The sequence below is a fragment of the Tauraco erythrolophus genome, chromosome 3 (assembly GCF_009769465.1).
Source record: "Tauraco erythrolophus isolate bTauEry1 chromosome 3, bTauEry1.pri, whole genome shotgun sequence".
NCBI classification, from domain to species: domain Eukaryota; kingdom Metazoa; phylum Chordata; class Aves; order Musophagiformes; family Musophagidae; genus Tauraco; species Tauraco erythrolophus.
The window spans coordinates 104,453,070-104,478,383 of NC_141467.1; the positions used below are offsets into that span (position 1 = coordinate 104,453,070).

Consider the following 25,314-nt stretch of genomic DNA (forward strand, 5'->3'; position numbering starts at 1 on the left):
ACAAAGACCCTGAGATATATATGGTGGAGGAATCTCCCTCCCTGGAGATATTGAAATTTGGCTGGAGAAGGCCCTGAGCAACTACATCAAAGTTGTCCCTCCTTTGAGCAGGAGGTTGGACTTGAGCCCTCCAAAGACCCTCCCAACCTCAGCATTTCTGGGAAGAGGCTGGGCAGCAGCAGCAGATGCCAAAACAAAACAAGAGAAACTTCCCACTATCTCCTACCACCCAGAGGTTTATCTTATCAAACAGCCACAATATCAGTGTTGTCCTCGTGCCATTACAGTGCGGGACATCTCTAGCCTGCAGGCAGGGAGACAAACTCTCCAGCTCCTAGAATGTTTTGTTGTTTGGTTTTGTGTTTTGTTTTTGGGTTTTTTTTTTAGTATTATTATGTAACTAGAGCAGCCCTAAGCCCATCCCAGTATCAGCATGAGCAGTTAGCTTTGTTCCTGGTGAATTTGCCTCGAGGTCTCCTCCCAACAGAATATGAACAACCGGCTTTTCCAAAAAGCACATTAGTAACCTGAGAAGTTACAGGGGAAGGTACCACTTCTGGTTTTGTCTGAAACCAGATCTTCCCTTTTTGACTTTTTTTTTTTTGCTTTTAATATTTTAAAGAAAAGAAGGAAGCAATTGTGAAGGAAAAATGCTAAACTTCTGACTTTGAATTTCACTAGTCAAAGACTGGCAAAATGCTAATATCTTGGCTTGGTAGTCCAAAGCATCTTAGGCATCAAAGCACAGGCCTTTAGGTGCCTACAGAATCATAGAATGGTTTGGGTTGAAAGGGACCTTAAAGATCATCTAGTTCCAAACCCTCTGCTGTTGGCAGGGGCACCTTCCACTACAACAGGTTGCTCATAGCCTCATCCAGCCTGGCCTTGAACACTTCCAGGGATGGGGCAGCAACAACTTCTATGGGCAACCTGTTCCAGTACCTCACCACCCTCAGCGGAAAGAAATTCTTCCTAATATCTAATCTAAATCTCCCCTCTTTCAGTTTACAGCCATTGTCCCTTGTCTTATCACTACACACTCTTGCAAAAATTCCCTCTCCAGCTTTCTTGTAGCCTCTTTAGGTACTGGAAGGCTGCTAGAAGGTCTCCTCAGAGCCTTCTCTTCTCCAGGCTGAACAGTCCCAATTCTCTCAGCCTATCTTCACAGGAGAGGTGCTCCAGCCCTCAGATCATCTTCATGGCCTTCCTCTGGACTTGCTCCAACAGCCATGTCCTTCTTATGTTGAGGGCCTCAGAGCTGCACGCAGCACTGCGGGGGCGGGGGGGTGTCTCACAAGAGCAGAGTAGAGGGGCAGAATCCCCTCCCTTGACCTGCTGGCCACAATTCTTTGGATGCAGCCCGGGATACGGTTGGCTTTCTTGCCTGTGAATGCACATTGCCAGCTCATGCCACTGTGACTTTTGTCAATGGTGACCAGCTCAACTTCTCCAGCCTGTAACTCCCTTGCTTATGGCCAAGGGCCAGGAGGACACTCCCCAGACTTATCAGCCTCTCTTTAATGCTTAGCTGATTCAAACACACATTGTGTTCCTCACCCCAGTATGAGTTATTTGATACCTGAAAGAGACACATGAATTCTCCACCTTGCTTTTGCTTCACACCTCCCATGCACTTGGATTTGCAACCTTGGTCTCACTAAGCTTTTTGACAGAAACAGTCAAGCCCCATAGCACTGGTTTATAGGGCAACACCCTTTGGGGGAAAGATGCTTCATTTAAGCTCCTACAGAATAGCCAATAATTACTATTTAGCTGACACTGACAGGTCTTGGCAGCCCTGACATCCAGGACATCTAAACATGGCCAACAAGTCCTTCAGTATTGCACAGAACTTATCTGCCAGCCTGGCCTTCCTCGTTTGCTGCAGCAGAAGAGGCAAAGACAAGGCCTCCAGCTTCATGAGCTGAGCTCTCACTGGGAGTTGAACCACCTCAATTTTGGTCCAAGCATGGCCTTTTGGAGAGAAGCATGATGCTTTGATAGAAACAGGGAAGCTGTAGAGGAAAGCACAGCCTTGCAAGCATAAAATATTGCCAGCACTCATTTTGTGGATCCACCACCCCAGCCTTTGGACAGGACAATATGAAACAGCAATCACCCACTCTTTCCACCCCATTAACCCAGCAGATGATCACAGCACTGATGGGAACCTGCTGGAGAAGAGGTCAAGGACCAAAGTTACTCATTTTCCCTTAAAGCTGCAGCAGGATTTGCTTTCTGGGGTGGTTTTTCCTTTGCTCCTCCAGCAGCTGTTCAAACTGCTGCAGCTGCTCTCACTAATGCAGCTCCTTTCTTTCCCAGGGTGCTCAAGAGACTTTTTCCTCCAGGAAATACTTAAAAAAAATAAAATCTATTGGTTCAATGGAATCACTGCCCATCCAATTGCATCTCGCTCCTTTTTTCTGCTACTAGAAAACTGGAGCACTGTCTCACTAGGGGCTTGGCTAGAATTGTTCCTTTATTTGGGATGGAACAAGATTTCCAACACGGTTAGTGGCAAATATTCAACTTTAATGTCTTTTGAAAGCCAGAAAGCTTTTAGCAGGGTGGGTAGAAAAACATCTCCATCCACTGGGACCAAACTGGTTACCTGTTTCACAGATAAAAATCCAACACAGGGGTCAAGGCATGCTTGGCAGCTCCTGCCTGTTGCTTGCACAGCTGATAACTGGTCTACCTTTGCCAGAAGAATGAACCCTGCCACCATTCAGATTGATTTAGATTCCTGTTTTAGGAGCCTGTTGCCTTATTAAAACCAACATGAGCTCTCAGGGCTGGCAGAAACAGTCCAATTAGAGTTTCATAAGCTGCCACATCTCAGCCAAGTTGTGGAGCACACCCCAGTGCAGACGTGAGATAAAACAGCATTGGCTTCACCCAGGTGTTTTCCTCTTATATTTGTCACGACTCTGCGATCATGCAACAATTCCATTTTTGTGGCTCACTTTTGAATAAAGACCCTTACAGACCAAGAATAAACGTGGGGTTTGTGGCTTTTTTGTTTTGTTTTGGTCTACAGGCAGGTTCTTCGCTTGAAGACAAAGGATTTCCTATCAAGCCTAATCCCCAGCAGACAACTGAGCATGCACAGACCCCGTTATGGAGACTGAGCCCTGGGTCAGACCTCTGCACATCAGCTCCCAGCAGAACTGCATCCTGCATGAGTTGCAAAAAGCCTCCGGTCCCCGATACTCAGAAAAAAAAAAAATCATGTCCATGTTTAATGAAATGCATTTCAAGTATCTGACTTCCAACCAAAATAGAGATAGTTTAAACACAAGAACAAGTGGCTGTAAACGAACTCATGGGAAGCACCGAGAGCTTTGGACTATAGCAACCTGAACATCAAGCCCTGAGGTGCCAGAAGGCTTTGCTGCCAGTGCAACGGCTTGCTCACACCTGGGATTCACTGGTATGCAGGCTAACTGTTGCCAAGTACATGTTGATATCACTTTTTTTTTTCTTCTGAAAAGCAGCCAATTAGGCAGCAAGCACCAGCAGTTTATGCTATCTGTCTCTGCCTGCTCCATGCCCAGCGGGAGCAGAGTGGGGAGAATGCAGCCTGATGGCGAAGCCATCATCCCACGCAGGCACAGCTCCTGCAAGATTGGTATCACTCCCCAGCATGCTCACGTCCCACCATAGCCTGGGTCCAGCCCCACGGCCAGCATCATCCTTTCCCCCCAAGGCTAAATCTGGGGCTGGACAGTTTATTTTCTGCTGTGGATACAGTGAGCTGATAACTGGTCTACCAGTTCAGAGCCAGCTGCAGCAAGTTGGGGAAATAAAGTATGGCCCCAAATGAGATGTCCTCTACCAGACCAAGGTTTAACCACACAGGGTCTATTAAAGCACATTTTGCTCATGCCAAGGTGAATTTCATCCCTTCAGTGTGAAACCTGCTATTTTAATCCAGCATCTTCCCCTCCCTCCTCCTGCCATGACATTCTCTCCCTCCCACAAGATTTTCCCATTTTGATTATGCTTGCGCAATTGCACAGTTTTTCTCCTCTCCTGGAGGGCACAAAATACCCTGACATGTAAAACTCTGGGATTTTCTCCCTCCTTCCAGTGCATCTCTGACCCAAGCCCAGGTCTTATACTGCAGCTGCCTGTTTTGGTGCTGTCATTGCCTTGTGTTTCCCCATCAAGCCAATTCAGAGAGTCTGAAAAGGGCAGCACAGCTCCAATACCATCAAGCAGGATTAGATCTAATCTTGTTCATCAACACAATTAAGACTCTGAAGGAGGAAACATAAGATCTGAAGAACTTGGCAACTCTGAAGAGGAATTAAAAGTTCACGTCAGAGTCACTGTGGTCAGGATGAGTGTTGCAAGTCAGAAATACCTGTTTCAACAAGAAACTGGGTGTTTTCTTTCATATTCAAAAAAGGCACAAAATACCCGTATCAAAGGGTATTATTATCCACCTCCTTATCCGTGGCCTGGATGTTCAACTTGGCCAACTGCTCTTTCATTAGACAAGCCCCCAGCCTCACCCTTGCAGCAAACACAGCAGCATGTAAAAAAAAAGCTTTCCAACAGCACCAGTAAAAAAAAGAAAGCTTTCCAACAGCACCAAACGAGCACAACTTCACACAAAAGGCACTGTCTCAGAATTCAAAGTCCTCGTCAGCCATGTCGATCGCCCAGGCAAACTTCTCCCTCTGTGTCTTGTTGTAGATCTTCTCAATGGGCACACCGAACTTCTTGCACCTGTAGAGACCACGAGACAACAGAGGGGATGTGCAACCCATCCCTCTCTGCTCCCACCACAGCGGTCCTCTCTGCTCAGGGTGCAGCACCTTTCACCCCTGCAAACCCATTAGCCCCAAAGCTCCTGAAGAAACTATGTGCCACTGCCAATAAAGACATACAAAATGACTCCTTCTTGCCCTAAACCCAGAAGGAACATCCTGCAAACAGCTATTTGCAGCAATGGAAGCCTTAGCTTTGGGTTTAGCTGGCCTTCCCAACATCTCATCTCATCATTTAGGCTGCCCAGGGAGGTGGTTGAGTCCCCATCCCTGGATGTGTTTAAGAAAAGGGTGGATGAACTACTTAGGGATATGGTTTAATGGGAGATTAGGGACAGTTGGACTGGATGATCTGTCTTTTCCAACCTAGAAATCTATGAAATCTATGAAATCTCCAGGGCTTGGGCAGGTTTCTCTGGGCAGAACCTAAGTTTATTGCTTTCCCCCAAAGGCTTAGGCGTGTGTTTGTCCCCCTCCCTAAGCAGTGCTAGGTGATCTGCATGTCTCTAAGGGAACATGGGCCCCATAGCATGCCCAAGATTTACCAAGCTATGCTAATCCTGGGGTCCAGGTAGTTCAGCTTGGACGTGCCCAGAGCTATCTGCTTGTTCTCCTCCTTATCTGTGGCCTGGACGTTCAACTTGGCCAACTGCTCTTCCAGCCGCTTCAACAGCTTCTTTTTCTTCTCCACATTGCTGAGGGCAGAGGAAAAGCAACACAGATGGAATGTTAAAGGGGAAAAGCACCAGAGGTGAAATACAGAGAAGTTCTCTTGGTCTGCTGCTGCCTGAGAGCACAACAGGAAGTCAACAAGCTTCACCTCAGAGCAGGCTCTACACTCACATTAAGACCTGTAAGGCTTGAGCCTAGAAATACTCCAGAATGGCAAAGTGGAACATGCCATTCAGCACCAACCCATTTCCCAAGTACACCAACCTCATAAGACACTTCTAAAAATAGAATTATTATTACCAAAGTGGGACAAGCACAAAAGCCACCACTCAGCAAAGACCACCCCCTCAAATCCAGGCTCCATGAGCAACGACCATCTCTGACAACCTGCTCTGCATCTCAGCAACACCAGGCAGGAGCAGAAAACAAGAAACCCCAGAGTAAAACATAAAATACAACTCTTGCTTCTCTCCTGCAGCCTTCTCCTATCTTTGGGCAGCAAGTTCTATCTGGGCTCTGAGAGGGGGCACAAATTTGGACAGACCCCATGCACTGACTACTGCAGAGATCAGACAGGCTGCAATCCACCACTCAAGCATCCCACAAGAACATGCATCAGGGCCAGTGTGTGTATCCTCAGCTCCAACCTCAAGCTAAGCATCCTTTGCACGATGACATTTATAGGATAACTCCAAGTCAGCAGGAAGAGTCACTCACGCTTCTGCTTTGGCATCTTTTGTGTCTTCAAACTCATCTTCAGCTTTTTTCAGCTCCTGCTGGGCTTCTTCTACCTGTTGCTTCTTGGCATCAATCTGTGAAGGTAACTGCAAAGTCAACCCATGCCCCTGTCCTCCCTGGAAATTTCAGCTGCCTCCCTCTTTCCATTTCTTTTGCCACACTGCTCCTCAGTTTCTTTCCAGCCTCAAAAACTTGCCCCTGCAGCACTTGCTGGAGCTCAAATATTTCTTAGCATCTTGCAAAAGATTCTCACAGCACAGATGTCAAAAACACTCGCAGATCTTATCTGTTCTTCTTGAGCAACTGCCAGAGACCGACTGGCTCGTGACAGTGCTGGAGCCCTCTGCAAAGTCCCAAGCTCACCAGTAGAGCATGAACAAAAGCTGAGGACAATTAAAAGTGGTAGTTTGAGATATTTCTATAGCAGATCCATTAAGCTTCAGCTGATCCTCCTGCAAACAGCCAGACAGGAAAATCAGTTTCTCTGGTCCCACGCTAACTGTGTCCAAGCTGTGCCATCACAAAAGGCACCCAGCTTGGTTTGAAGACACCAAGTGATAAAAAAAATCCAACCAACACAAACTCTATGCTCAATGTGCTTCATCCAGCATTTGAGCTTGCCCCATCCCTCTCCACCCTTGGGTTGCTGATGTCTCTGCAATGAATAAAAAAGCCACTATTCCTGGTTCATTCCCTGCCACACTTGATCAATGTGATCTCTTTAGACATCAGGTCATTCACTCTCCTTGTTTCCTGTCCCAGCACCCCCCCCAAAAAAAAGTCAGAAGTGAGATCAGATCTAGGGGTTCTCAATTTTGTATGTCTCACCTTGGTCTGGAGGTTTTGCATTGATTTCTCAAAGGTTTTTGGTGTAGACCTCTGATGGTTGCACAGGATGGCCACAGCTCGGTTAGCTCGGTTGTAGGAGAGGAGCTTTCCCGCAACGTTGTCTTCAGCTGGAAAATAAATGGAAGCATCACTATGTCTCCTTTCTGGTAGCTGGGGAAGGCAAGGAAGAGACCAGAACAACAGCAAGTTGTTTGCCTTTCCCATCCTATTTCTAAGGGAGAGCAATACTGGCTGTGGAAATTGGTGAAGGACACTTGAGCATCACTAAGTCTGACACTGTCTCATCACTCATGCATCCAAGGCAGGCAAAAATAATCATAGAATGGTTTAGGGTTGGAAGGGACCTTCAAGATCATCTAGTTCCAACTCCCCTGCCATGGCCAGGGACACCCTTCACTACACCAGGTTGCTCAAAGCCTCATCCAACCTGGCCTTGAACACTTCCAGGGATGGGGCATCCACAACTTCTCTGGGCAACCTGGTCCAGTGCCTCATCACCCTCATGGTGAAGAATTTCTTCCTTTGCAATGATGTAACCAACCAGTAACATAAAAGGGGAAAAAGAAATACTCCCACCTTGGCTATCTGTTAGCCAGACTATCGCTGAGCAGGTAACTGTTTCTCAGCATGGTTCCTTACCTGCTGCACACTTCCAGAAGTTACATAGCACCCTACAATGTGCTGCATCAGCTGCCAAGGAAGGATGGGCAGCTGTTCTGGGGGTCCCAAGGCAACAGATGGACATCGCTGAGCCCATCAGTCATACAACACAGCTGGTGAGACCATGAACACTGCTAGTAACTCACAGTTAGTGAGTGCCTTGAGCTGCTCCTGCAGGGTGATGGAGGCATTGTAGGTCCTGAACACTTTGGCAGTCAAACCATCCATCAGACTCTGAAGGTGCCTGTTCAAAATGCATGTCTGGAGGAAGCAAAATAGGACAAAGTAAAGGAGAAAAGAAGGAAGAGAACAAGGAGAAGTCAGGACAATAAAGCACTTGCTTTGCAGACCATTTTCTGCCTAAGCAACCAAATTAGGCCTTAAAAAAAAAAATCTCCTGCAGTTTGCAGATATACTTGTTGGGTCAGGCCCTCATCTACCAAAAACTGGCACAAACTCCACCTAAATCCACACAGAATTTATCTGGAAGTCAACAATTTCTACCCATCTACGTCCAAGAGGAGATATCTCGCATCACATCTCACATATCACATCTGATCTCTGTTCTATGGAGCACATGGGGCTGCAGTTGGACTGGAAACAGAAGATGCTAGGAGTAATCATCTGGAGTTTGGAGGAAGCCTTACTTGTACCAAAAATCTATCACAGATAAATCCTATATAACCAGAGAGGAGCAGCCTCTTCAGAGGAAAGATGGGCAAGTGGCTTTTTAGGGGATGCAGGCAGAAGAGGAGCATGGGTGGCAGCACCCCATATCCTATACCGAGGAAGAGGAGGGAGGAGAGGTTTTTGCAGGGGAGTAGCTCAGAAGGGAAGGCTGCAGCACAACATTCCAGCATCCCTGTACTCCTGCAGCCTCTCACACTTCCGCTGAGCCCCAGCAAGGTGTGAAAGCCTCAAACTGTTGAGGTTTGACATCTCCAGCAATGGTGTTGAGCAACACCCTGAGCAACATGTGTGTGGGCAGGCCTTCCCAGGCTAAAAAAAGCCCAAGCAGATGAGTTAAAGGAGGGAAGGAGCAGAAAGTCACCTCCTTAGTGGTGACATGGGTTACTTATGGGTGCAAGCAGGCAACCAAGCCTGCATTTGGGGAAACAGAGATGCTACCAGTGCAGAAAGAGGATGGGAAAAAAACTATATCACAGCATTCCAACACGGTGCTCAAACAGTAACAGTGGTGTCCCTGGAGAGGAAAGAGTTAGAACGAGGGTAAAGGATGACACTGATGTAGCAGTAGAGCCTGTGAGCTTGCAGGCTGGACAAGGGTGTCATGGATTTGCTTCTACTCCCTCTGGGCCATCAATGCCATTTCAAGAGCACAAAGGTGACAACTCACGTTAAGCCTGTCAAAGAGGTCATCTCCTGGGTCCTTGTTCTTCATGAACAGCTGCAGGTTCTTGAACACCTAAAGAGGCAGAAAGGATGGCCCCGGCCAGGGACAAGGAGCAAATCAATCCCAAGTATCTCCCTCATCTCCATTTGTCTCCTCATTCAGATAGACCCAGATTCCGACTCGTGGAATACACATCCTACTACACCACCAACCTGCTCAACTTCAAGGGCTTCTACTGGGACCTCAAAGCCACTGGTGCCATAGGCTGTTTCCCACTCCCAACTCTGCTATCCCTAGCACTCCAGTTTCCCCACAAACACCATTAAAAGCAAAAATTAAAACATCCGTGATGACAGTTCAAGTCTTAATGCCCACCAGTCAACTGACAATGCTCCAGCAGAAGGCAGGACTTCTCTCTCATGGTCCATAGGTTAAAACAACCTTGAAAGCTGTACACACCAAATTTTCTTCTCATTCTCGAGGTCAGGGTAAGCACGTGTGCGTCCTCATCACCCAGAACTGTTACATCTCACACACATGTTGTCACCATGGTGTTAAAGCACAGGAGGCACCTTTGCAACTGATTTCAGATGCCGATTTGGGACCAATGACCGCTGAGTCAACTGAGCCACCCAGCTAACCGTGCACTGAATTGCCATGCTGGCCGCTGCTTCCGTTTCTGCCTCACTCACCAGCTTCTCCACCGACACTTTGTTGTAGTAACGGATCGAGTCTTTCCCAAGGAAGTCGAACTCCACCACGTGCTCCTGCCCATCCAGCTCGGGGTGTAGCTTGATGTGCTCCACTCGCAAGGAGCAGCAGCCAACCGTGTCCGCAGTCTCACCTTCCTCCTTCTCATTGCCGGCTCGCAGTGCCAGCTGGAAGTAGACAGCAAGTCATCTATCCCAACCCACCTTTATTCCTCTTTTCCAAGGTTATTAAAGGGGATATGGATGCTAAGGGAAGTGTGAGGTGGAAAGAAAGATTTCTCAGGACAGTGCCTCACTGAATGACTGCTGGGACCCTGGTGGAAACCAAGCAGTGACTGCCTCCAACAGGAGATTATTTCACTGCTCTAAAAAAAAAAAAACAAAATAACCCCCCAGAACAGAGTTATCCAGCTCTCCAGTGAGGCCTTTGCCATCATGCAGAGACACACGTGCAAGTAACGTCCAAGAAGGACAGTACAGCTCCCACACTGTCACACAAAAGCATCAGCAGATAGTAGGAGCCACCATCCTCCATGATCATTGCCAGAGGCCTCATGAGGAGCAAACCTGGCTAGTACAGCCACCAGACACCAAAAATCTACGGGGTGAAGTAGATCAGGTAAGCTAAGCTCAAACCTCAACAGGGATAGGGGACCTTGGGGCCAGGGTGAGGCTGTGGATACCTTATCAATGAAATAGAGGGCCACTGCTCTTTGCCGCTTCTTCATCTCCTTGGACTTCCAGTCGGCTCGATACTGAGCACGGATTTTGTGGACAACATCCTTTAAGCGCCGGGCTACCTCATATTTCTGCCAGTCCTTCTCCCCCTGGAAAGAGAGGCCAAGACATTTTCACCCAGTGACCCATCTTCCTTCCACCCCTACCAGTCAAACGCTACTCTGGGAACACCATCAGCACCTAAACACTGCTCAAACCTCATTGTTTTCTTGAGAAAAATCCATAAAGTGGAAAAATCAGAGCAGAAAACACCTCGTCTAGGGTTTCTGTGCTCTCTGCTGGCTGTGATGGACCTGGGATCTTAGCCAAGTCTGAGCTACTCATAGTCTGGGGGTGTCCTCCATCAGCTAGCAGCCAGCACACAGCAAGTGAGGAGCCAAATGTCAAGCACCACATGGTCACGGCTGCTGCTTGGACACCACCAATGCGGACAGACACAATGCACTTGCTCGGTTGTGTCCAACTTGAACGCAGTCTCCTTATTTGCTTTGAGGACTGGAAATAGCTTTAAATCACCTTTCTCTCCCCACAGCATTCACTCCCTCTCTCCTGTGGCACTACAGATGGTGGTCTCACCTTCCCCTACCCTCCATTTCCTGGCAAAAATGAATTCAATCCCACAGATCAGATCTCCGTGGACCTTCTCAGCCCCTGCTTGGCTTTCAACAGCCTTCCCTGGATACACATGAGCAGCATGGCACAGGGACGGCTCTGCCAGCAGCAGCCCATCCCCTAGAACAGATGGATGCTTAACAGTAATCTCTGTCCTTTTCCTCTCACCACCCAATGGCATCCCAATTAATTTGGTTTACCATGTTTTAGGCAGGGAAGTACATTTTTGTTGACATGCTACATCTGCGCTTTCCCCTGACCATTTCATCGGGCAAAAAGCTGGTGGCCCAACAGGCAACAGCTCTGCCCGAACAGCAGCATCACTCCAACCTTCAGCTTGGAGCTGGGGTTCAGCATGATGTACTTCAAAGTGTTCTGGATGTTTTCCGTCCATGAGGCCAGCCAGGTAACGGTGTTGTCAAAGCGTATCTCCTTCCACTTGTGCCCTTCTGGTGGCTTGGGGATCCTGGAGTCCCTGCGGGCAGAGCAGGGTTACAGCCTTTGGACCATGAAGAAGAAACAGGTCGTCAGCTCAAATGCTTCTTTACAGTGAGCCAAGGATGGTCAACACATTGCAGCATTACTTGCTGAAAACATACAGCCCACCCAAATTGCTCCACAACATGATCAGGTCTTTATCCTTTGGATGCTGGGGACAACAGGAGAACTTGCTGGGCTGGTTGGGAGTGTTCAGAATCACGGCTGCAAGGTCTTCATATGGGTAGTTAAGACCAACACAACTCATGTAACTTAGAGGGCAAACACTCTTATGCCAACCACTGCTTTTTCTCCCTCCAGCCAGCATGGGGGACCCATCAAATGAGAAGGGATGGCTTTGTTTGTAAGAGGAGCACAGGGAATGGAAAAAAAAAGTTGTTGCTTCTTCAGAGAGGCTGTAGGACCACTGCAGTGTTTGCAGTGAATGTTGGGTGAACATTGCAGGCAACAGTGAGAGGTGGCAGCTGCTGAACAGCTTCCCTGGTCACTGCACATCCACAGAGAAAGTAGAGGCCAGACCTAACTGCAAAGTAGATACTTGGAGGTGAGCAGGAGGTGACAGAAGGTCTCCAGTGAGTTCAAGCCCCAGGGTGTGCCAAGCAGTGATTGTAGGAGACAACAAAAACCCACAGCAACTCAAGGCAGAGGAGGTGTGTTGTTTATCCCAGTCCCAAAAACAGCTCAGCTTTAGGGAGCTCAGCTCTTTCCATGGCGACTCACTTGCTGCAGTTGATGACAACATCTTCTGGCATGATCCTCTTCTTCAGCATGCCCATTTTGGGGTGGTCACCACGTCCACGGAACAACCCTGGTGGCTCGGTTTTGAAGTTGCCTATCTTCTCCCGGTGCCCGTCAAGCATGCAGTACCCATATTCCTCCTGGATCTTATCCGCCTCCTCCTTCAGTTTCTGAAAAGAACAACAACCCCACCATCACCCCACAGGATGAAAACAAAACCCCATGACTCATGCCTACCTATTGCTACCCTCCTTTGCCTGGAGAAAGCAAGGCTGGAACGGCAGAGTTCAAAGGATTGGAGGAAGACGTGAGCATGGGATCAAGTCCAGTCCCAACAAACGCCTCATCTCCACCCACTTTGCAAACCCTCATGGCGATGCTGTCCTCATATGAGACACTGATGGAGCAAAGCCTGTGTGCCACCAGCCCCTTAGCAAGGGCCACCATCCTCTGGACAGGGCAGGACCTCAAATCGTGGTCTGAGGATGACTGGTACCCTGCAAACCCATGAAACATGCAGCCTCTGCAGATAAACTTAATGAAGAAGGGTGTGATGGTCATGGAGAGATGGAGCTGGTCCAGAAGCTAAACAGGTCCCTGGTCAGGGCATAACACCAGGAAAAGAGACAAGCAGGAACTGAAATACCCAAGCTGGTGTCAAAACATATCAGCCAGTCCCAGATGTCACAGCAAACAGTTCTCACCTGCTTCTCTTCTTTGGAGAGTGCTTTCCGTGCCTCATTTTTGTCCACAAAGTACTTGTGGATCTCCCTGAAGTCACACTTGTCCAGGTCTTGGATTATCTCTTGCTCCTCTGAGGTCATCTCCTGAGCAAGATATGAGAGGGGCTGGGTAAAGCCAGGAGGCAAAAACGACTCTGCACAGAGCTGCTGCCTATGCCTCTCCTTGACAGAAAAGGAAGGACAGACTGACATGCCAGTTCTTCAGAAAAATCAGAAGGAAGTAGACACCCCAGCTATCCTAGACACATCCACTCATGGACAAAGCTGCCATGGCAGGTGGCCAGGCTCCGTCTGGACATCTGAGTCTGCACCCACAGCAAAGGAAAAGCAGCGTTGGCAACAGGTCAAGGGAGGAGATTCTGCCCCTCTACTCTGCTCTCATGAGACCTGAAATACTGCATTCAGCTCCGGAGTCCCCAACGCAAGGACATGGAGCTGCTGGAGTGAGTCTAGAGGAGGCCATGAAGATGATCCGAGGGCTGGAGCACCTCTGCTATGAAGACAGGCTGAGAGTTGGGGCTGTTCAGCACGGAGAAGGGAAGGCTCCAGGGTGATCTTATAGCAGCCCTCGGATACTTAAAGGGGGCCTCCAAAAAAGCTGGAGAGGGACTTTTTCCAAGGGCATGTAGTGATAGGACAAGGGGCAATGGCTTTAAACTGAAAGAGGGGAAATTTTGATTAGAGATAAGGAAGAATTTCTTACATTGAGGGTGGTGAGGCACTGGACCAGGTTGCCCAGATAAGTTGTGGCTGCCCCATCCCTCAAAGTGTTGAAGGCCAGGTTGGATGAGGCTTTGAGCAACCTGATCTAGGGGAAGGTGTCCCTGTTTGTGGCAGGGAGTTTGAAACTAGATGATCTTGAAGGTCCCTTCACAACTCAGACCGTTCTATGATCCTAAAATGCAGCCAGCTCTGGGGTGGAGCAACCTCTAACCTCTACTGTGGAAACAAGCAGTCCACAAGCACCTCGCAGAGACCAAATAGATTGTAACAAACAGTTTTTGGGGTATGTGAACTTGCCCTAGTAGAGGTCTCTTTCACTTGTGGTCTAAGCCATGGTGCTGCAGGACCACGAGGTCAATCCTTCAGAGGGACATATGCCCCAAACAGGTATCAAAGCTGTTTGCAAGGCCCAGCATTTGCTTTCTTAGGTAGCACCACTACAACTCAGAGGGCACAACATGAAGCACTTAAAGATGCTACAGACAACAAGTCCCAGCCCAAATCCACAGGCAGCAAGGAAATCAATCATAAAGTTTAGGACCTCATAATTGTAAGGAATTAAGCCACAAAACAAACCCTGATCTCCTCCATTCCACTGCAGCCAAGGGTCTGCCTGGAGATGACAAGTTTAATGCTAAGTGTTTAATGTGGAGTATGGACAGCAAGGAAGCCTCTGCAGGGAAAGTACCTTCCTCCAGTCATTGAAGAAGTTGTTCTGGAAGATCTCCTTGGTCGTGTACTCGTGATCGAGCATTTTGGCATAGAAGGTGGCAATTTCCTCCGTGGTCAGGCTCAACTTCAGGGGTTTGCCTAAGAAGGGAGAGGACTTTTAGCATCAGTTATGGGGACAGCCCAACCCTGCAGCCCCAGGCAGTTGTTCAGTGTGTCCCCATGCTCAACATGGTGCCAAAACAGGGATAAGGGGTGAGAACAGACACTGGCAAGACTTGGGCACAGCCTCATCTGCAGATCAATACCCAGAGCACTTGGCACAGCAGGATGCTGACGTAGCTCATCTTGCAATCACACACCTCATTTTCTTTTCTGGGAGAGTGGAAATCCTGATTTATGTTCAGGTCACTGAGCCACAGGGCTTTCAGCAGTCACCATGATGAGTCCCAAACTAATAATTCCACAGGACAACATGGAAAGGTTTGCTTTCTGACCATGATCACTTTCAGGACCATGCTGAATAGCCAGGATCCTACTTGCAGAGGTTTCATCTCAAATACTTTCCCATGCAGACAGAACAATCATGGGAAGCTCAAAGCTGAGATTTGTGCAACAGATAACAGATGCAAGAACCTCTCATGGTTGTCCAGTGGATCTTGGATAACTTCTTGAATGCGGCAAAGCCACCATCCTCTCCTGAGCTCTTTGGCTAGAGCAAAGAGATCTAGTGGATCCAAGGAACATCTTGGCTCTTCTTAGGAAACTAATACTTCAAAATAATTTTTTCTAGGCAAGCTGGAGGAAAAGCATCCTGCAGAGCTCCAGAGGATGGTTCAATCCTACCTGCACCAGACACTGTTTTTTGGGGTTCCTGACCTCCATCTGAACTGCAGAGGATGGCGGGTCACAGCCTTATTGTAGTCCCATGACAACATACACACACCAGCTCAGCCATGGTCCCTTCCTACTTGGTGCTGTTGCCTCTCCACAAACACTTTTTTCATCCAGGGATGGTGACACCTTTTCACAAACAAGCCAGCATCAGCCACGATCCCACGGCAAAGCCACCAGCCTAGATGTACACAACACACAGATGGGTCTCCAACAGCTCACAGGCCGCAGAGAAGGTCCAAAGTCTATGCAGGACTACAGATAGCTGCCAGGGCTATTCCTCGTAGAGCCAAAAAGTGTCCCCGACAGCCCCATCGATGTCCCAGCAGTGCCCTCTAGTGACAGCATTGTCAGACACCTCATTTCCCCAAATTTTGTTTTATTTTTTTAAACAGTAAGAGAACCACAAGGTATAGGAAGCCTCAGTGATCTTCGTGGTCCTCCTCTGGACCCACTCCAAGAAGGACATGGACCTGTTGGAGCAAGTCCAGAGGAGGCCACAAAGATGATCCTCTGCTATAAAGACAGAGGAGGCCACAAAGATGATCCTCTGCTATAAAGACAGAGAGTGGGGCTGTTCAGCCTGGAGAAGAGAAGGCTCCAGGGACACCTTCTAGCAGCTTTCCAGTACTTAAAGGGAGCCATCAAGAAAGCTGGAGACGAACTTTTTACAAGGCCGTGTAGTGATAGGACAATGGCTTTAAACTGAAAGAGGAGAGATTTCAATTAGATCCAAGGAAGAATTTCTTCCTCTGAGGATGGTGAGGCACTGGAACAGGTTGCCCAGAGAAGCTGTGGCTGCTCCATCCCTGAAAGTGTTCAGGGCCAGGTTGGATGAGGCTTTGAGCAACCTCATCTAGGGGAAGGTGTCCTTGCCCATCGCAGGGGTTTGGAACTAGATAATCTTTAAGGTCCCTTTCAACACAAACCATTCTGTGATTCTAAGACCCCATGAGACTGCAGTCCTGTTCCATCTCCAGCATCTCTTGGCCCAAGCCTTAAGGTCCTAGTTGCCTCCTTCCCTTGGTCTACCAGAAAACAGTTCAGGAATGAAGCTGAGAGCAGAGAGGAGAAGATAGCCCAGCAGCCATAGTGAGAAACCAAGGAGAACAGCAGAGACCTGAATCTGTCCTACCGATCCCTCAGCCCCTCACTCATGCACTGAGCTGCTATAAGGTGATGCGTGGTGGCCCTGGGGACAACACAGGGAGCTGTGACTGAGAGCTTGGAGCAATCCAGTCAAATCCTGCAAATGCCTTGGAGGGCAAGTGATGTGTCAGTCCCTGAGGCCATGGGACAGGCAAACTGCATCTCTTATCAAAAGTAAAACTACACTGCAAGCTGGGAAAATAAAGACGTGCATGAGCTGGACTTAAAGCTCAAACCCCAAAGCATCATCTTAATGAAGAAAAAAAAAATGTTTCTTCCCACCCCCAGTTCATCTTTGCAAGAGATACACAAGGACTTCAGGCAACAGCACCAAGATGCATTGCTTCCCCTCAAGAAACTTAGAGTCCAGCCCCACCACTGCATGTCCTGCAGCCAGCAGAGGCTGTGAGAAGAAGTACAAGTCTCAGGTCCACACTAAAACCAGCTGCAGGCAGTAGCACAGGACACCTCATCCTGCCCAGGGCTCTCTGCATGGAAGGGACACATGAAGCACCCTACAACCATCAGGGGCTCATTAGTTCCCCAATAACCCCGTAATTCCTACCATGTGGAAAACCCTCCGGCTTTAACCGGCGGTTCAGGCTTTATCCAATGGGATATTCAGGCCCTTTAATAATTTGTGGTCTGCAAGTCTCCCCTCACCATGTAAAAGATGATACCGGCTCTTCAGCCAGGCAGAAGACAACTCCACATGCCCCAGGTCCCACCACAAGGCAGACATACCATCGTAATAAAACTGCACATCATCAGGCAGCGGCTCATACAGAGGGGCGAAGTAGGGTCCTCGATGCTCCAGCTGCGTCCACTTTACCCCATCTTCCTTCTTCTCCTCTTCCCACCTGAGACAGACGCACAGGGACTCATGAGAACATCCCCATTCTGGGATCTGGGACCTTCTCCCATGGTCACACCAGGAAGATTGTCTGTGAGCAGCAAGGGTTGCCACAAAACTCAGGTGAAATCCAGCCGTCTCTGCTACTGCCTCAGTTTCCCCATTCTTTCAAACAAGGAAGACTGCAATGTGACCCAGGGAAAGGCGTCTTGAAGGAGACATGCTCAGTGCAGTGACACAGAAGAACACAGCAGGAGAGCAAAAGGATGGATGGGGCAGTCAAATCCATGGGGACAGGCATCGAGACCCCACTGCTGAGCCATGATGGTTTCTCAGCTCACACGAAAAAGAGGCTGCAAGGGTTAAAAAATTCTCTCCTTTCCTCATTGGACCTCACCGCATTTTTTTTTTTTTTTTTTTTTAAAAAGCACACAAAAAAGCTCATGTGCTTATCCCAGAGGAGGAGCTCACACCACACCACGTTCGTGGCTAGGAGACCGCCACCCCATACTATTTATATTTATGATCTTAGTGCAAATAAAATCTTAAAGCATCTCTCCTCCCCGTAGAGCAATTAGGACTTTGAAGTCACCACAAGCCTTAGGTGAGAAACGATGACTTTAAAAATTTTATAATAAAAAAAATAATGAACACACTCGCCCTGAAGATTAAAACAAAATTAAAATAACCCAGTATCAGGGGAACACGATGCCTGCCAGAGAAGTTTGCTGATGGCAGTGCATGGGACAGGCAGGAGATCTGCACCCTGCAGCTGAGCGCCAGCCAGGCACCTGCCCATTCACCCCAGGATCACTGGGAAAACAAGGATTGCTGGGAAAACACAGCAAGATTTCACCGTGGGGAAGAAGAAAAAAAAAAATAATCAAAACCAAAACCCCAGCGTTTCTTGCTCAGCAGTGCCCCGGAAGTATTTCTGACCTTCCTCCTCCCTACGGGAAGCGGAGTGGAATAAATGAATCGCGTCGAAAGGCACATTGTGCCAGGAGAACATAGGAATAAAATAAAAGATATTAAAGAAAAATGAACGAGCGACAGAAAACGTGGCTGAAAGCATCTCAGCAGGCAGCTGCAAGGGTGATCTGCAGCCAGGGCTCTGTCTCTCCTCCCAAACCCACATGATTCCCTTCCTCGGGAAAGGATCACCTGCACTCACCTTCTGCAGCCCCCCGAACTCAGCCGGAGGCAAACGGGGGCGAGCTGGGGGTGTTGGACCCCACGGCCAAGCAGCGAGGAGGCCAGACGTCGGTACATGCCACCGGCCACCCACGGAGACGACGAGGTTGATGGATGGCTGGGTCACCCCAAGCATCCTACCCTGGTACCCCGTTACCCACCGGGGCACAATGGTGGTACCCAAGGCATCACCATGAGAAGCCACCACTATGTCCAAGCAGTCCAGTTTGTGGCACTCCCCACATGCAAAGGCAGTGAAGCCTTCTGGGAAATGTAGTCCTGGCACGTGTTTCGGGGTAAAACCACAGCAAATCGAGCTGATGCTACGTATCAGCCTCTCACCTCTGTACCAGGCTCTAGCCCCCCCCCAAACAAGGCATTACTTAGCAAAAAAAAAAAGCCACATAGTCCCACTTTTCATGCCACCCTGTGCCCCACAAGAGCTGTCCCAAAGGTCCAGGCACCTACGGGCATCCCTGTCTGGGATAACATCCTAGCAGCTCCCCACAATCCAGGTTTGCAACAGGCTCCAAAGCACCCAGTACCCCTAAATGTTCCTTTTCTGTCCCCAGATATTAGGATGCTTTGAGAGAGAGTGACACCAAGTGGCCACTGCTCCTTGCCACCTCGGAAAAAGAAAAATAATAAAAACGCAGTATCCATCAGGCCCACTCATACATCCTTTCCCAATGCTCTCCTGCCAAAAAACTTGCCTGGATCATCCAAAAACTGCTGCAAAAGGGGAAAAAAAAACCCAAACTAACACAAAAAAACCCCCACACATCTTCTTTGTATCCTCTACAACTATCTGATAGGAGTCCCACCGTTTTGGAAGTTGTTTTTTTTACAGCAGGTTGGGCAAATCATCTCTGTTCACCAGTCATAAGCATCTCCCTTCTCTAGCTGGGCACCAGTAAAGCCATCTCAGGAGGAATATAGATTATATACTGTTATAAGAGTGAAAAAACCTATTGTACAAACATTATTGTGTATTCAGGACCTCTCAACCCTTTCCTCCTGGCAAGGGTGCTGAGCTCAAGGCTTAAGAAAACACAGCAGAGCAGTTAAAAAAATAGTAATAAACTAGATTTTTCACAGTCTTACCTTAAAAAATGAAACTAAAGCCCCAAGTGCATTAGTGTTGGACCTGCCCACAGGCCAAAGGCATGCAGGACACTTACCACTTCCACTTGTTTTCTGCCTCTGCTTTCTTTTCTTCCTCTTTCTCCTCCTTTTTAGCTTTTTTGTTGTCTTTTTCTTCTCCTTCTTCCTTAGATTTCCTTTTCCGGGTTTTCCCTGGGGTCTCTTCCTCTTTATTCTTCTCTTTGCTCTTCTTCCCCTTCTCTTTCTTCATTTCTCCCTCTGGCTTTTTCTCCCTGATTTTCCGCTTTTTCTCTTTCCCTGGCACATCTGCCTTCCCTGCCTCATCCTCCTCCTCCTGCCCAATCTCTGTGCTCCGTGTTTCTCCCCATCCTTCATCCCCTTTTTCCTCCACTTCCTTTTCCTCCATCTCCTCTTCTTCCTTCTTTATGCTTTCCTTTCCCATCCCATTTCTCTCCTCCAGTTCATCTCTCGCTCCTTTCCCTCCCTCCTCCTCATCTGCCTTCTCCAGCTCTTGCTCCTCTTCCAACATTTTTTCCTTCTTTATTTTCTTCCTCCCCATCTTCTCCTCCTCCTCCGTTTTCATCTTCTTGCGCTTCTCTGCTTTCCCCTTCTGCTTTTGCCTCCCATCACCCCGACCCCGAGTGCTGCTGCTCCCTCGCTTGGCTCTGCTCCGTCCCACTGCTCGATTCCTCTCCTCACCAGCACCCTCCTCCTCCTCCATGTCCTCCATCACATCCCCAAGGTTTTCCTCAAATTCATCCTTCTTCCTCCTTCCTTTTCCCAGCAATCCATTTTCCTGCTGCTTCCTTTGTTCTTGCTTCTTCTCTCTTTTCTTTTTCGAGTCTTGAGCATTCCCTTGCTGCTGTGGGACAGGAGGGTCCAGCTCCTCCTCCTCACCCTCCTTCATAGTGGTGACCCCCAAAGCCATCTCTGAAGCCCCAGGTTCTCCAGAGAGGGTTGCAGCCCCACCAGCAACACCATCACTTGGCTTCAAAACCTGTGGGAAGCAGCGAGAAGCAGAGAAGTGTTGAAGTTGGGAAAGGAGAGAGATTATCCCAAAGCCCAGGAGTACAAAGGAGGTGGTAAGGGACACGTCCCATGCAGGATTGGGTCCAGGTGACAGTCCCCTGGGTTTCCTACCCCAACTCCAGCCTTGGTCGCTGAGAGCTGCTGTCCTGCCGTGGGTCCCGCTCTCCGAGGTTTGCGCTGTGACCTACAGCAAAAGCACAGCCACTTCTCACCGCGTTGGTGACCATCAGCCTCCACCTCTTACATGCAAAATCAGGGGATTTCTCAAAAAAAAAAAATACATCCTTGTTTCCCTTTAAGCATGGCAACACCACAGGTGCTGCAGCAGATGGAGATATCCCAAAGAAGCACTGTCTGATCCCTGTGGGAAATGGCCCCAGGTTGCAGTTTATGGGATGAGGAAGCTCAAGTGAGCAGGATCAGAGAGGTCTCTAGACCAAGTAGGGGGAGGCCTCAAGGAAATGTCCCCAGAGACACCTCTTCCTAGAGAAGGGGACAGGTTTGCAAGGTTTGGCAGCACCAACAGAAAGCAGGACAGAGGTGGCAACAGGCTGAGCCTTGTGGACACGCTGGAGGAGGAGATCTTGTGATGGGACACATCTCCTGACTCTATGGGAACAGGCTCTCTCACTCCCTACCCAAGAAGGCAGCCTGAGCATTGGTACAACAGGGAAGGACACAACTTGAACAACACAACAAGCTGCAGGACAAGGAGTGTCCGGATCCATGAGCTCCACCATCACCAGTATGGGTGGGGAATGCAGGAACATTTCCCTGGTCAGCAGAGAGGTCAGGTGAATTTTGGGGATTTCAGTGGGACTTGTAAACATTATAAAGCATCAACCTGCCCCTATAAAATACTTTCTCCTAAGGCTTCTCCAAGCCAGGCAAGGAGTTGAGAATCTCATCTTTAAGTCACTCATATTCCAAAAAAGCAAAGCAAGAGATGAATGAGGAAATTAAGCAACCTTATCTAGTGGAATGTGTCCCTGCCCATGGCAGGGGGGTTGAAACTAGATGATCTTTAAGGTTCCTTCCAACCCAAACCATTCTATGATTAGCAAGCACTGCCTAAGCCAAGCCTACATCTTGTAGACTGAGCCTACATCTTGACAAGATTGAAGTCCTGGTGTCCCCTTGCCCACAGAGAAGCTTGGGGTTGTCACTGCTGGGTCATTGTCACCTCCCAGCTGAGATGCCTGTCAGGCTACAGAGCATCATATCCCCAGCTTGTGACCTGCACCACTGTAAAATAACCAGAAGCCTCCAAAACACCTACATTTTCTCCAGGTCAGTAGGTAAAAAAGCAATCAGAGCCACACTTCTCCAGCCCATGCTAGGGAAGCTTGGAGCTGAGCTCAGGCCCTTGCACCAGTCCATGGGTCAAACCCATCGCCTGCCTTTTTCCCTCCCCACTCCTGGCACCCCTCGGCAGGGCCAGTTTGGAAGCACAACCAGCTGCCCTGATGCCACCCAGGTAGGAGCTGGGAAGCCAGGTTTCTCCATCCAAGGAGGGTGGTGATGTCTCTCCTACACATCCAGGAGAGCACAAAGAAAGCAGAGCCACGATTTCTGCTTTTGGCCAAAACATCCTGCAGTCGTAGTTTCCGCAAGGGAAAGGAAGATTTTTGGCCCATTTCTAAAAGTTCATTTAGACATTTTAGTCCATTTGGGGTGGAAACAGCAAGATACCCCCTCCCCCCCCCCAAAAAAAAAGACCAAACCAGGGGCCAGATGCTTTTTTGGTACAGCTGGAGCACATATTACACAATCTCCACTAAACTCATTAGAGTAAACAGCTCGGCAAAACACGCTCAGCCCCTCCAATCTCATTAGCAGCTGAGCACCAGCAGATTCATGACTCAGAAGGCAAAGTCCTGCCGCCTTTTGGGATCGGCTCCTTCCCCAGAAGGTCTTATTAGAGGCCTCTCGACAGACATGAAAGCCCCTGCCTCTAAGACGCAGAGAGGATTAGCCTGCTAAGGGACAGCTTTATGAATCCGGGTTCCTATCTCTGCCCAGATCTAGCATGGGGCAAGAGGAAGAAACACCCTTTTCCCAGGCTTTGCGAGGCTGGTTGTCCCCAGTAGCGTTTCCCCACCGCCTACCTCTGTGTTTATGTAGGTATGTGCATCTGAGCGATCGCGCCCTGCTGACTCGAGCATCTTGGAGAGGTTGGACAGGGCCAAGAGCCTCCCTCTCCACCCTCAAATCCCAGGATGGGGCCGCAAATTCCACTTGGGATGTTTTCGTCAAGCTCCAAGGTCACAGAAGGCACCAGGACGTGGCCAAGCTGCCAATGAAGGCAGCAGCAGCAGGGTGGTCTCAGTGATACAGGAGGAAAAAACAGGGCTGTGCAACCTCATGGCAAGAAGAGAATGGGCAAATTTCCAGTTGTCCAGGAAAAAAGCATTCAGAAAGTAGCCCAACTTACCTTGAAGAGTCTTTCAGCCCCACTGATGGTCCTTGGTGGAGGGTTGATTTGACCTTCTCCTGAAAGATATTAACAGTGTTGATCTGGGAAAGGTTACCTGGCATGAGTACCCCAATAGCAGCATCACCCCCAAGCCATTACCCATCCCCTGTGATGGCAGCCAGCAAGGACACAGCACCCACATCCCACTGACATCACCTTGCCCTTCCTCAGCCACCTTGGCTAGAAACCAGGAGCCTAAAACAGCAGGCTTTTCATAGAATCACAGAACACTTTGTGTTGGAAGGGACCTTAAAGACCATTTAGTTCCAACCCTCTCACCATGGGCAGGGACACTTTCCTCTACACCAGGTTGCTCAAAACCCCATCCAATCTGGCCTTGAACAGTTCCAGGGATGGGGCATCCGCAACTCCTCTGGGCAAACTGGTCCGGTACCTCACCACCCTCAGAGGGAAGAATTTCTTCCTTAGATCCCATTGAAACATGCCATCTTTTGGTTTAAAGCCATTGCCCCATGTCCTATCACTACACATCCTTGTCCAAAGTCCTTCTCCTGCTTTCTTGTAGGCCCTTTAGGTACTGAAAGGCTGCTAGTCCAGATGAAGAACTCTAGCTCTCTCAGCCTGTCTTCAGAGGAGAAATGCTTCAGCCCTCTCATAATCTTCGTGGCCTCCTCTGGATGCACTCCAGCAGCTCCATGTCCTTCTTAAGTTGTGGGCCCCAGAGCTGAAGGCAGCACTGCAGGGGTGTCTCACAGAGAAGAGCAGAGGGGCAGAATCCCCTCCCTGACCTGCTGCCCACGCTGCTCTGGATGCAGCCCAGGACACGGTTGGCTTTCTGGGCTGCCAGTGCACGGTGCTGGCTCATGGTGAGCTTCTCATCAACTAACACCCCCAACCACAAGGAGAGCTTTGAGGTTTCATGAGGTTCAGAAATCCCTGTCTTCCTTCCAACAACACTGAAAAGGTATTTTATAGAGGAAATACATGAAAACTGTCACCCTTCCTTAACCATCGTGTTCATTAGATGTGTTGGTGTTATCAGGGACACCAGTCCAGAACAGCAGACGGGATGGGAGGGCTCCAAAACAAAGATGCATCAAATGACAGATTGTGTGCATCCACGCCAGCTTGGTCCTTAGAAGATTAAATGACCCTTGTAGCAGATGGCAAGGGGGAAAGGGAGGTGGGGGGCAAAGCCACGGGGTGGGAAGTACAACAAGGGTGAACAGAGGACAAGAAGAAAGAAAAAGCAAAGCATAGGGAAAACAGGGACAGGACCTAAAAGAAAGTGAGCTCAGAGGGGACTCAAACAGAGCCCTAAGAGCTGACCCATGGTGGCCACCGGAAATATCATCACACTTTGGCACGCTCATTTTGAAAGCTGAAGCCAGGTTCTTCTGCTCTTGGCCAAGCAAGGCTACGTCTAACCTCGCAGTGCCCTGAAACCCATCCCAGCTTCACCCAATGCTTGCCAAGCATCAAGGCTCTCGTTATAAATTCCGGCTTCCCCAAGTTTCTCTTCCGAAGGCTTTCAAGAGAGGCCAAAACCACACAGAGATTTTTCTTGAAAGCTTCTGCTGAGAAGCTGCTGGGTTAACTCATTAAGGGGAAAAAAAAAAAAAACACACAACACACAACGGAGTTAATTATAGGTTGGTTATGGCAATGTACGCTTTCGCTCCCTGGGAATACGCCTGCCCTCGAATTCACAATCCTTCAGTTGCTGTCAGAAATCAGGGTGGTAAATTCAAGAGGAGACAGCCACGATCTTCAGAAAAATCCTGCATGCAAATGCCTGGTGCTTGCACCGGGAACACCCAGCAACACCAGGACACCGACCGCAGGCACCCTTGGGGAGTTTCAAGGTTGCAGCTCTGATCACATCCATCCAGGAGAGTTTGCTGACGTTTCAGATGTTGTTTGCAAAAGGGATGGAGACTCATCACGGGGAAGGGGAAAAAAGCACCTTTGCTGGTTTTTGAAAGCTGGAGGGGGACTTTTTGCAAGGGCATGTAGTGACAGGACAAGGGGCAATGGCTTTAAACTGAAAAAGGGGAGATTTGGGTTAGATTTAAGGAAGAAATTCTTCCATTTGAGGGTCACGAGGCACTGGAAGAGGTTGTCCAGGGCAGCTGTGGATGCCCCATCCCTGGAAGCATTCAAGGTCAGGTT

At 48.9% G+C, this 25,314-nt stretch overlaps 1 protein-coding gene across 2 annotated transcripts; it reads right to left on the bottom strand.

Annotated features, from left to right (window-relative positions):
* Window positions 1–4,634: 4,634 nt before the first annotated feature.
* LOC104375832 (DNA topoisomerase I mitochondrial) lies at window positions 4,635–20,604 on the bottom strand. 2 transcript variants are annotated; one of them, XM_009982288.2, is made up of 14 exons: window positions 18,553–18,650; window positions 17,270–17,385; window positions 14,502–14,623; window positions 13,052–13,174; window positions 12,330–12,517; window positions 11,442–11,586; window positions 10,445–10,588; window positions 9,744–9,929; window positions 9,055–9,123; window positions 7,844–7,958; window positions 7,017–7,144; window positions 6,168–6,262; window positions 5,324–5,473; window positions 4,635–4,737 (listed from the first exon to the last, which is right to left on the bottom strand). In XM_009982288.2, exons 1-14 carry the CDS (start codon window positions 18,648–18,650, stop codon window positions 4,635–4,637), a joined length of 1,782 nt encoding a protein of 593 aa, XP_009980590.2. The 2 variants fall into 2 exon arrangements, with proteins under 2 accessions (XP_009980590.2, XP_009980598.2); XM_009982296.2 differs by lacking the exons at window positions 4,635–4,737; window positions 18,553–18,650 and adding an exon at window positions 19,754–20,604 and having other exon boundaries at window positions 5,320–5,473.
* Between the last annotated feature and the right edge of the window lie 4,710 nt (window positions 20,605–25,314).

Bases quoted from the DNA above. Each gene is read 5' to 3' on its own strand.
- LOC104375832 (XM_009982296.2), bottom strand. From the start codon at position 20,604: ATGGCTTTGGGGGTCACCACTATGAAGGAGGGTGAGGAGGAGGAGCTG. The intron at 17,386-19,753 runs GTAAGTGTCCTG...CGTCTGTCTCAG, and splicing joins GCAGAAAACAAGTGGAAGTG to GTGGGAAGAGGAGAAGAAGG. The intron at 14,624-17,269 runs GTATGTCTGCCT...CTCCCTTCTTAG, and splicing joins TGTGCAGTTTTATTACGATG to GCAAACCCCTGAAGTTGAGC.